Source organism: Bombina bombina, chromosome 10 (genome assembly GCF_027579735.1).
Source record: "Bombina bombina isolate aBomBom1 chromosome 10, aBomBom1.pri, whole genome shotgun sequence".
Taxonomy (NCBI): Eukaryota; Metazoa; Chordata; class Amphibia; order Anura; family Bombinatoridae; genus Bombina; species Bombina bombina.
The window spans coordinates 140,938,231-140,950,020 of NC_069508.1; the positions used below are offsets into that span (position 1 = coordinate 140,938,231).

At 38.5% G+C, this 11,790-nt stretch overlaps 1 protein-coding gene across 2 annotated transcripts in view; it reads left to right on the forward strand.

Annotated features, from left to right (window-relative positions):
• Positions 1-10,464: 10,464 nt before the first annotated feature.
• The window catches only part of NEGR1 (neuronal growth regulator 1), a 979,779-nt gene continuing 978,453 nt past the window's right edge, over positions 10,465-11,790 (forward strand). The window contains exon 1 of one of the 2 annotated variants that reach the window (XM_053693351.1): positions 10,465-10,791. In XM_053693351.1, coding sequence (XP_053549326.1) covers positions 10,613-10,791 — 179 coding nt within the window. In that variant the 5' untranslated portion in view covers positions 10,465-10,612. The remainder of the gene's footprint in view (positions 10,792-11,790) is intronic. The other variant, XM_053693352.1, reaches the window with a different exon arrangement.

The following is an 11,790-nucleotide window of genomic DNA, read 5'->3' on the forward strand; positions in this document are numbered from 1 at the left end:
AGGCTAACACTTACGTGGGCCAGCATACATAAAAAGAACAAAAAGAATAAAATCAAGCGATGTTCATCTCACACAAATAGGACGTGTTTCGGGTAAGACTTGCATTTTAGCCAATCAGTACTGACTGATTAATAACTCCACAGAAGTGAGCACAATGTTATCTATACGGCTCACATGAACTAGCCCAGCGCTCTCTAGCTGGGAAAATTTTAAAAACTTTAAATACCTGCTAATTGCTAAACGCGCACACTGACTCCATTTGGGATTTCAGCGATCTGCATTTATTATCTGCATTTCTGAGCACTGTTGTGGGAAAATGGCAATCAAATATCTCTTGAGTTACTTGGCTGTGCTTGACTTAAAAAGATTGTGATCACTTTGTTAAAGGGGTAGTCTTCTTAATTATTTTTTAAATTGTTTAAAAAGATTGATAACGCCTTTACTACCCAATCCTGTGTTTTGCATAACCAACATTGTTATATTAAAGGGACAGTATACACCAATTTTTTTATAACTGTATGTAAGAGACACTACTTTAAAGAATAAAATGTGCAGATACTGATATAAAAATCCAGTATTAAACCTTTTTTAAAAACTTACTTAGTAGCTCCCAGTTTAGGCTGGGACACCCACTGAAAGGGGCTTGGAAAGCAGAAAAAGTAGACACTACCCCCCTCTCCTGCATATGAAAAGACCCAATACACAACCAGGAGTCTGTATACATCAGTAAACATCTAAAACTTTTGGGGCTTGGTTAGGAGTTTTAAAATCAGCACAATGGTATTTAAAAATAAGCAAAACTATACATTTTTAGAAAAACACAGATTGGCTATATAAATGGATCATCTACAAAACATTTGTGCAAAGAAAAATCTAGTGTACCATGTCCCTTTAATATACACAGTACTTTATGACCTATGAGTTTTCCTGTTTCTAAGCCCCTGCAGGCCGCTAGCCCGCTACTTATCTCAGTGCTTTATATTAGCTTTTTAAATATTGCACTAAATGCAGACAGTACTAGCTAATGTGTGCCATATAGATAAAATTATGCTCACTCCCAAAAAGAACCAGCACTAATTGGCTAAAATGGAAAACTGTCAAAAGCACTGAGATAAGAGGCAGTCTGCAGGGGCTTAGATACAGGTAATTATAGAGGTAAAAAGTATGTTAATATAACAGTGCTGGTTATGCAAGTCTGTGGAATGGCTAATAAAGGGATTAGCTTCCTTTTTAAACTATAACAATTAGACTCAGACTGTCCCTTTAATGAAAAAAAATGACTGTTCTCATTATTCCAACATCAAAGGGGGGGGGGGGATCCAGAACAATATGAATTGACCCCATAGAAAGATAGGGTGGGTAATGTGAACAAATTGCAGGATCTTATTATTTAGAGCATGTATTTTTTGCTTTAGAATGTTCCATTAAAGAAACAAAATATATTCTTTCAAATAAGAGGTCAAATTTATCAAATTAGCTTTGTTCTTATGGTACATTTTGAATAGCAAACCAAGGTAGGCTTCAAAAGGATTGTGATTGACCCTTAAAGGGACAGTATACACCAATGTTCATATAACTACATGTAATAGGCACTACTATAAAGAAGACTATGCACAGATACTGATCTAAAAATCCAGTATAAAACCTTTTAAAAATGTACTTAGATGCTCACAATTTACACTTTTGATAAGGTTAGACTGGGATACCCATTAAAAAGGTGCTGGGAAAGCAGAAAGAGCAGACCCCCCCCCCCCCCCCGCATATGAAAAGACACATTACACAAACAAGAGTCTGTATACATCAGTATATATCTAGAACTTTAAGGCTTGGTTAGGAGTCTGAAAATCAGCACAAAGTTATTTAAAAAACAAGCAAAACTATAAATTTTTACAAAAACACTCCAAGGTGGGCTATATAAATGGATGATCTGCAAAACATTTATGCAAAGAGAAATCTAGTGTTCACTGTCCCTTTAAATTCATAAACCCATTAAACCACTGTTGTAAATTGAGAAATAACATAACCCGTGTCATATGATTGGTGGAAACAAAATGTGAATATTTAAATTCAGAGAAACAAAATGTATTGGTCAAATAAACTGCACTATACTCTCTGCCAAAAATAAACAGACACACAGGTGTGACCTCACATTACAAGAAGCAAAATCTCTTTCATTTATCTGGTGACTCATGTGACCCTCTGATATCATATACTAGATCTAAACATATCAGTTTATCTAACTAGATTCTTGCTTTAGAGTTAAAAATGCATTTGTGTTTTATACATTAATATTTTATGTTAAGGAGACTTCATTTATGTGTTTATGTATTTATTTATTTTGCCTAAACACCTCAATAAATTAATGAGTGACACAAAACCCCAATTTTTCCTTTTATGATTCAGACTTTCTAATTTACTCCTATTATCAATTTTGCTTTATTCTCTTGCTATCTTTATTTAAAAAGCAGGAATGTGATGCATAGTAGCCGGCCCATTTTTTGTTGAGAACCTGGGTTATGCTTGCTTATTGGTGGGTATATGTAAGCCTCCAATAAGCAAGCGCTATCCATGGTGCTGAACCTAAAATGGGCTGGCTGCTAAGCTTTACATTACTGCTTTTCAAATAAAGATAGCAAGAGAAGAAAGAAAAATTGATAATAGGAGTAAATTAGAAATTTGCTTAAAATGTCATGCTCTATCTGAATCATGAAAGAAAAAAATTGGGTTCACTGTCCCTAAATTAAATTACATTTCCATGAGCACACAATTTTAAACAACTTTGCAATTTGCAAAAATTGTCTAAAATGTCACAATCTTTTTATATGCACACTTCCTGAGGCACCATCTCCTACTGAGCAAGTGCATGATTCACAGAATATATGAATATGCATTTTGTGATTGAAAGATGGCTGTCACATGATGCAGTGTTAAGAAAATTAAAATAACTTTGAAATTTGTCAGAAAAAAATTGTCAGAAATTTGTATTAAAGGGCCAATAAACCCACCAAATAATGTTATATAATTCCGCATGTAGGTTAGCGCCAGCTTTCTAAATCAAAGTATGTCACAGATATTTTCCTAAAAAAATGTATTTTACAGACCGCTCTACTGAGCGGGTCTGTTTTTTTTTTAAGTGCATCAGGCACGCTGATTTAATAGCACGATCGGGCCAGCTGTGACTAGACCCACTCAGTAGAGCCAGACCCACTTAGTAGAGCCAGGAGCGGCGGTCTTTAAAATACATTTTTGTAGGAAAATATCTGTGACATACTTTGATTTAAAAAGCTGGTGCTAACCTATGTGCAGAATTATATAATATTATTTGGTGGGTTTACTGACCCTTTAAGTGGTCATTTAAAGGAGCTTTTGGGTGGGGGCAAAATGCAAATTATGTAACCAACAAATGCCCAAAAATCAAATTACTGCTTTAGGCAATTTGCAGCATTACCAGGGTACAGATTTGGCTTTTTCGCCCCCTAGGGCACAACTTTTACACAAATACAAGATGTGTTTAATTCCTTTTTAAATTCATACCTCTCTACAAGATGACATTTGAATCAGCAGATACACGGGTGGGATTGTTTTTGCTCAGTATGGGGTTGATAGTGATCCTTAAAGGGATATGAAACCCATTTTTTTTTCTTTCATGATTAAGAGAGAGTATGACATTTTAAGCAACTTTCTGATATACTACTATTATCAATTTTCCTAAATGTAGCAACCAATCAACAAGCGCTACCCAGGCACTGAACCAAAAATTGGCCAGTTCCTAAACATACATTCCTGCTTTTTTAAATAAAGATACCAAGAGAACGAAGAAAAATGCTAATATGAATATATTAGAAAGTTGCTTAAAATGGCATGCTCTATCTGAATCATGAAAGAAAAAAAAGTAGGTTTAATTTCCCTTTAAGAAAATAAAATGAACAGAAATTGAAATTGAACAGAAAGCCCCTATTAAAGTCTATGGGGATTTTTGTACTTAAAGGGACACTGAACCCAAATGTTTTCTTTTGTGATTCAGATAGAGCATGCAATTTTAAGCAACTTTCTAATTTACTCCTATTATCAATTTTTCTTTGTTCTCTTGCTTTCTTTATTTGAAAAAGAAAGCATCTAAGCTATTTGTTTGGTTCAGACCCTGGACAGCACTTGTTCATTGGTGGATACATTTATCCACCAATCAGCAAGAACAACCAAGGTTGTTCACCAAAAATGGGCCAGCATCTAAACTTAGATTCTTATATTTTAAATAAAGATACCAAGTGAATGAAGGAAATTTGATAATTAGAAAGATGCTTAAAATTACATGCTCTATCTGAATCACAGAAGAAACAATTTGGGTTCAGTGTCCCTTTAAATAATTTGGCAGGTTTTTCTAAAGGATTGTGGTCGACACCTATATGTTTCCCTTTATGTATTTTGGATAATAACAACTAAACTCCAAAATAAAATAGATTTCCCCTTTTATCCCATATTTCTCCATTTATTTAACCCAAACTTGTACCTGACATATTATTCTGCTAACATCATTACCTTCTATTACTGCAAATTTGACACACAAAAAAAGTTAATGATTTATAGTGATGGAGTTTTATTAACAGTTGCCAGATAATCTAAGGTAAATATAATAGAGGACAACTGCTGGACAAAACATAACCAGATGAATGCAAAATATGTGGCACAAAAGGCCAAAATAAATCAGAGAAACAGAAATAAGTGAGAGTGACACAATGTAGCAAACATGTTTTGCATTATAGGTAGGAAGGTGCAATGTGACAAGGAATATAACTGACACGATGTGACAGTGGGTGACAATGAGAGAGGGGAGCAGAGAACAAGAGATAAAAAGAATTAGTAGGGTTGCAGGTAGTGTGCCAGTTTGTGACAGGCAACAGGTCACAGCGTGAGAAAAGCAGCAAGTGCTGTAAGGGGGGAGACAGAGTGACAAAGAGAAAGTATTGTGTGTGAGCTGAATGAGGATTCACTGGGATACTGAAAGCCACAAAATAAAGCAAAGTTCCAAAGATAAATGTACGCACTGAGGTGATAAGTAGAGATAAATGTACAATATTCAAGGTGAATTCCTATAGAAGACACATTTTACGAAATGGAAGCTATAAAAATAAGGGAGAGAAATTTGATCTAATTGTGGAAACACTATATGAAAATTTTGGTTGGAAGAGGTTAAAGGGACACTATGCCAGCTGATTCAAAACTCACGCTAATTGGCTTCAGCATGGGAGTAAGTTACAAAATGAGGAACCCATTAAACTAAATGTTACACATTTCTTAAAGGGACAGTCTACACAAAAATTGTTATTGTATGCATTTTCTACTCATTCCCCAGCTTTGCACAACCAACATTTTTAGATTAATATACTTTAGAACAATTAAACCTCTAAATGTCTGCCTGTTTCAAACGCTCTTTTGACACCCTCTTAATCACATGCATTTGTATTTGCTTTTCACAACAGGAGACTGATAGTTCATGTGAGCCATATAGATAAAATTGTGTTCACGCCCAGGAAGTTATTTAAGAGTTAGCACAACACTATACTAAATGCAACTCAATAGATTTTAAATAGTCACATTCATGTGATCAGGGGGCTGTCAGAAGATGCTTAGATACAAGGTAACCACAGAGGTAAAAGGTATATTTATATAACTGTGTTGGTTGCGCAAAACTGGAGATGGGTAATAAAGGGATTATCTATTTTTTAAAACAATAAAAATTATATTGTAAACTGTCCCTTTAAACTCATATATTTTTAAAGAATACATCTATATATTACTCTGAGGATAATCTTTGCTTTGAACCTGCTTTTAAACCAGTGCTCTTGCATTTATTTAAGGTTGAATGTTCCTTTAAAATATAGGGGCATTCAGAGCTTGTACCTTGAACAAACATGTGAAGTAAACCAAATTGATTAAAGGGCCATTATAGTTCAACCTTTATTAGAGCATTTCATTTTAAAATTAGAATCCCCTTAATGCTATGTTTTGAATCCCTGCATATGGGTTAAACACATAGTTAAAGTGTTGTTCATGAGCTGCACAGAACTACTGGCTCCAAGCAGAAATGTCAGATTACCTAAATCAGCAGCACAAGGTGCATGACCCAGATGTGCAACTAGCCGTGCTGATTGGGTCAGCATCAGTTTTTGTTCAGGACCAGCAGTGAAGGTGGCTCCTTAGCAGTACTTTAACTATGTATTTAACACATTTGTGGGAAGGGGGTTTAAAAACATAGCATTATGGGGTCACTGGTTTTAAAATGGCATGCTCGAAAAAATTAGAGCATGTATTTTCCCCCCACAATATAGGCCCCTTAAAATAATGGTACCCAATATAAGGAACAGAGGCCATAATGTGACCGACCCCAGTACTATTTATCTTACCCATCACTACCCCCTTCTCCACCTATCCCAGTTTGCAACACACATCGCGCTCCCCTTCTCTGAAAATGAGTCATCCTTGTCTTTTACTATGATCATTGTTCTCACTCTAAAGAATGTATTTCCTGGAATTTTGGCTATATGTGTCTGTAGATTGTGTACTTATGCTGTTGATCCTAATTGAGCATTATTGGTTTGAGTACAGATAGCTAGATAGATAGATAGATAGTTAGAAAGATAGATAGTTAGATAGATAGATAGATAGATAGATAGATAGATAGTCAGACAGATGATAGACATATAAGATAGATAAAATAAAATAGATAAATAGAAAGATAGATAGATAAATGATAGATGGATAGATAGATAGATAGACAGAAAGATAGATAGATAAATAGATGATAAATAGATGGATAGATATATAGATAGATAGATAGATAAGATGATAGATATATGATTTATTGATAGATAGATAGATAGATAGATAGATAGATAGATAGATAGTTTGAGGGACAGAATATTGCAGAATAAGTGTTTATGCTGCTTTGATATAGCCTGAAAATCTGTGCTGCTGTACTCTGGCATGACCATGTGTTTGGTGATATGCTTTACCTAGAGTGTCTGTGCTCCTGTATCATAGCCTGAGAGTATTTATGCTGCTGTGCTGCTGTTGTGTAGCATGAGAGTGTCACTGCTGTTGTACCATTGCCTGAGTGTCTGTACTTATATACTGTAGCCTGTGCTGCTATAGTCTAGAATGAGTACTTATGCTGCTGTGCTGAAGTCTGAGTGTCTGTGCTGTTGTACCATTGCCTGAGTGTCTGTACTTATATACTGTAACCTGTGGTGCTATACTCTAGAATGAGTACTTATGCTGCTGTGCTGAAGTCTGAGTGTCTGTGCTGTTGTACTATTGCCTGAGTGTCCGTACTTATATACTGTAGCATGTGCTGCTATGGTCTAGAATGAGTACTTATGCTGCTGTGCTGCAGTCTGAGTGTCTGTGAGTGTCCTGTTGTGCTCTTGCCTGAGTGTCTGTAGTTATATACTGTAATATGTGCTGCTATAGTCTAGAATGAGTACTTATGCTGCTGTGCTGTAGTCTGAGTGTCTGTGCTGTTGCACTTTTGCCTGAGGGTCTGTACTTATATACTGTAGCCTATGCTGCTTTACTCTAGAATGAGTGTTTATGCTGCTATACTCTAGAATGAGTGTTTATGCTGTTGTGCTATAGTCTGAGTGTCACTGCTGTTGTACTCTTGCTTGAGTGTCTGTACTTATATACTATTGTAATATGTGCTGCTATAGTCTAGAATGAGTACTTATGCTGCTGTGCTGTAGTCTGAGTGTCTATGAGTGTCCTGTTGTGCTCTTGCCTGAGTGTCTGTAGTTATATACTGTAATATGTGCTGCTATAGTCTAGAATGAGTACTTATGCTGCTGTGCTGTAGTCTGAGTGTCTGTGCTGTTGCACTTTTGCCTGAGGGTCTGTACTTATATACTGTAGCCTATGCTGCTTTACTCTAGAATGAGTGTTTATGCTGCTATACTCTAGAATGAGTGTTTATGCTGTTGTGCTATAGTCTGAGTGTCACTGCTGTTGTACTCTTGCTTGAGTGTCTATACTTATATACTATTGTAATATGTGCTGCTATAGTCTAGAATGAGTACTTATGCTGCTGTGCTGTAGTCTGAGTGTCTGTGCTGTTGTACTTTTGCCTGAAGGTCTGTACTTATATACTGTAGCCTATGCTATACTCTAGAATGAGTGTTTATGCTGCTATACTCTAGAATGAGTGTTTATCTTTCTGTGCTGTAGTCTGAGTGTCTGTGCTACTGTATTCTTGCCTGAGTGCCTGTAGTTATATACTGTAACCTGTGTTGCTTTACACTAGAATTAGTATTTATGCTGCTGTGCTGTAATCTGAGTGTCTGTGCTGTTGTACTCTTGCCTGAGTGTCTGTACTTATATACTGTAGCCTATGCTGCTATACTCTAGAATGAGTGTTTATCTTTCTGTCCTCTAGTCTGAGTGTCTGTGCTGCTGTATCCTTGCCTAAGTGTCTGTAGTTATATACTGCAACCTGTGCTGCTATACTCTAGAATGATTGCTTATGCTGCTGTGCCCTAGTTTGAGTGTCTGTGCTGTTGTACTCTTGCCTGAGTGTCTGTACTTATATACTGTAACCTATGCTGCTATACTCTAGAATGAGTGTTTATGCTGCTATACTCTAGAATGAGTGTTTATCTTTCTGTGCTCTAGTCTGAGTGTCTGTAGTTATATACTGTAAACTGTGCTGCTATACTCTAGAATGAGTGGTTACGCTGTTGTGCTGTATTCTGAGTGTCTGTGCTGCTGTACTATTGCCTGAGTGTCTGTACTTATATACTGTAACCTGTGCTGCTATACTCTAGAATGAGTACTTATGCTGCTGTGCTGTAGTCTGAGTGTCACTGCTGTTGTACTATTGCCTGAGTGTCTGTACTTATATACTGTAGCCTGTGCTGCTATACTCTAGAATGAGTGCTTATGCTGCTGTGCTGTAGTCTATCTGTGCTGTTGTACTCTTGTCTGAGTGTCTGTAGTTATATACTGTAACCTGTGCTTCTATACTTTGTGCTTATGCTGCTGTGCCCTAGTCTGAGTGTCTGTGCTGTTGTACTATTACCTGAGTGTCTGTAGTTATAAACTGTAGCCTGTGCTGCTATACTTTAGAATGAGTGTTTCTGTTTCTGTGCTCTAGTGTGAGTGTTTGTGCTGCTGTACTCTTGCCTGAGTATCTGTAGTTATATACTGTAACCTGTGCTTCTATATTTTGTGCTTATGCTGCTGTGCCCTAGTCTGAGTGTCTGTGCTGTTATACTCTGTGCTTATGCTGCTGTGCCCTAGTCTGAGTGTCTGTGCTGCTGTACTCTGTGCTTATGCTGCTGTGCCCTAGTCTGAGTGTCTGTGCTGTTATACTCTGTGCTTAAGCTGCTGTGCCCTAGTCTGAGTGTCTATGCTGCTGTACTTATGCTGCTGTGCCCTAGTCTGAGTGTCTGTGCTGCTGTACTCTGGCATGCCTGTGTTTGTCCTGCTGTACTCTATGCTTATGCTGTTGTGCCCTAGTCTGAGTGTCTGTGCTGCTGTACTCTGGCATGCCTGTGTTTGTCCTGCTGTACTCTGTGCTTATGCTGTTGTGCCCTAGTCTGAGTGTCTGTGCTGCTGTACTCTGGCATGCCTGTGTTTGTCCTGCTGTACTCTATGCTTATGCTGTTGTGCCCTAGTCTGAGTGTCTGTGCTGCTGTACTCTGGCATGCCTGTGTTTGTCCTGCTGTACTCTATGCTTATGCTGTTGTGCCCTAGTCTGAGTGTCTGTGCTGCTGTACTCTGGCATGCCTGTGTTTGTCCTGCTGTACTCTGTGCTTATGCTGTTGTGCCCTAGTCTGAGTGTCTGTGCTGCTGTACTCTGGCATGCCTGTGTTTGTCCTGCTGTACTCTATGCTTATGCTGTTGTGCCCTAGTCTGAGTGTCTGTGCTGCTGTACTCTGGCATGCCTGTGTTTGTCCTGCTGTACTCTATGCTTATGCTGTTGTGCCCTAGTCTGAGTGTCTGTGCTGTTATACTCTGTGCTTAAGCTGCTGTGCCCTAGTCTGAGTGTCTGTGCTGCTGTACTCTGGCATGCCTGTGTTTGTCCTGCTGTACTCTATGCTTATGCTGTTGTGCCCTAGTCTGAGTGTCTGTGCTGCTGTACTCTGGCATGCCTGTGTTTGTCCTGCTGTACTCTATGCTTATGCTGTTGTGCCCTAGTCTGAGTGTCTGTGCTGCTGTACTCTGGCATGCCTGTGTTTGTCCTGCTGTACTCTATGCTTATGCTGTTGTGCCCTAGTCTGAGTGTCTGTGCTGCTGTACTCTGGCATGCCTGTGTTTGTGCTGCTGTACTCTGCTTGTAATATCTCCCAGCTCCATCAGCAGCAGCATTCACTGGCTACGGTTGCTAGGGAAACGGCCGCATGACAACCGGCTGAGAGCCTGGGGGCCGTCTGCTTCTGCTGCTGCTGCTGTCGAGGCTGCTCTCATTTTTCCAGCAACGTTTCCCTCACTAGATGGTGTGCGAGCCACCCGAGAATAGAAGAGTTTCTCCTGCACTCCTCCTCCTCCTGCAGGATCGCAGGGAAGTGGCTGTGTGTTGCCAGCGAGGGTTCCCAGGCTGACAGGGGCAGCCCCAGCAGTGATGGACATGATGATGTTGGTGCAGGGTGCTGCTTGTTGCTCAAACCAGTGGCTGGCCGCTGTCATCCTCAGCTTGTGCTGCCTGCTACCTTCTTGCCTTGAGGCTGGCCAGAGCATGGACTTCACCTGGCCAGCAGTGGACAATACAGTCGTCAGACAAGGAGAAACTGCTACACTTAGGTAGGACACTATGCAAGCTGCTCTGGCTGTGATGTGATCCTAAGCTTATGTTGTACTGTAGTATTACACTTGCAAACACACTCTTGGCTTTTTTATAATAAGGGTATCTCCTCCAAATTATTTGGCTTTATATTTTGTGAAAATTGGAGCATCCCTCTCTTGTTAATCAGTGATTACTTTGTTTGGGAAGCACAGTATAACTACTTTTTATCCAATGCCACTGGATGCTTGAGGTTTGTTTATGAGCGCATCTGTGCATGGAAGTACAGAGAGGAGGGTTGTAGTTCATATCTAATACTAGATTCACAATGTGTTTATCCATCTGTGCATTGGTAGGGTATAAGTTCTGCCCCAGGGCTTTAGAGTCAAAAGGGTCAGTTACTAACAGCTTACAGGGTTTTCAGCATCTGAGGGGTTAAGATCATTTCTTCTAGATCATACATCTACTGTTTATGTAACAGCAGCATTCAGGGTATTTTAGAAATCTCAAATTTGTGGGCAATAAAATAGAATCACTTTTATTTAGAGCATTTTTTTTCCTGATTAAACCAGCTTCAGAAATATATAAAAAGTAAAAAAAAAAAAAAAAAACATAGAATTTTACAGATTGTTTACAGTTACAGCTACAAAAAAAAAATGCCTCCAGCGTTCCAAATTTTGTCTGCTCTCTCTAGTTCATCAACCTCATTAAAATTCCTGTAAGCATCACATATCTCTCCATGTATCCTTTTAAAACACAATCTAGTGCAACTTTAGACCAGGGTTGTCCAACCTAAGAGACCCAGGGGCTATAGTGTGGCCCTTCAATGCATCTTTCTATTTGTCCCTCCAAAGCTCTTGCAGGTTTACAGTACCCCTCTATCCCCTAGTATCTTCTCTATAGCTAGCTTGTTTTGCCTTCTCTATAGATCTGGTGTATGATTATGGATCTTGTGAGAATATGTTGTTTTGTGCAAATGATCTTGCTAAAAAAAATAATCTAATTTCATTTGTACTTAA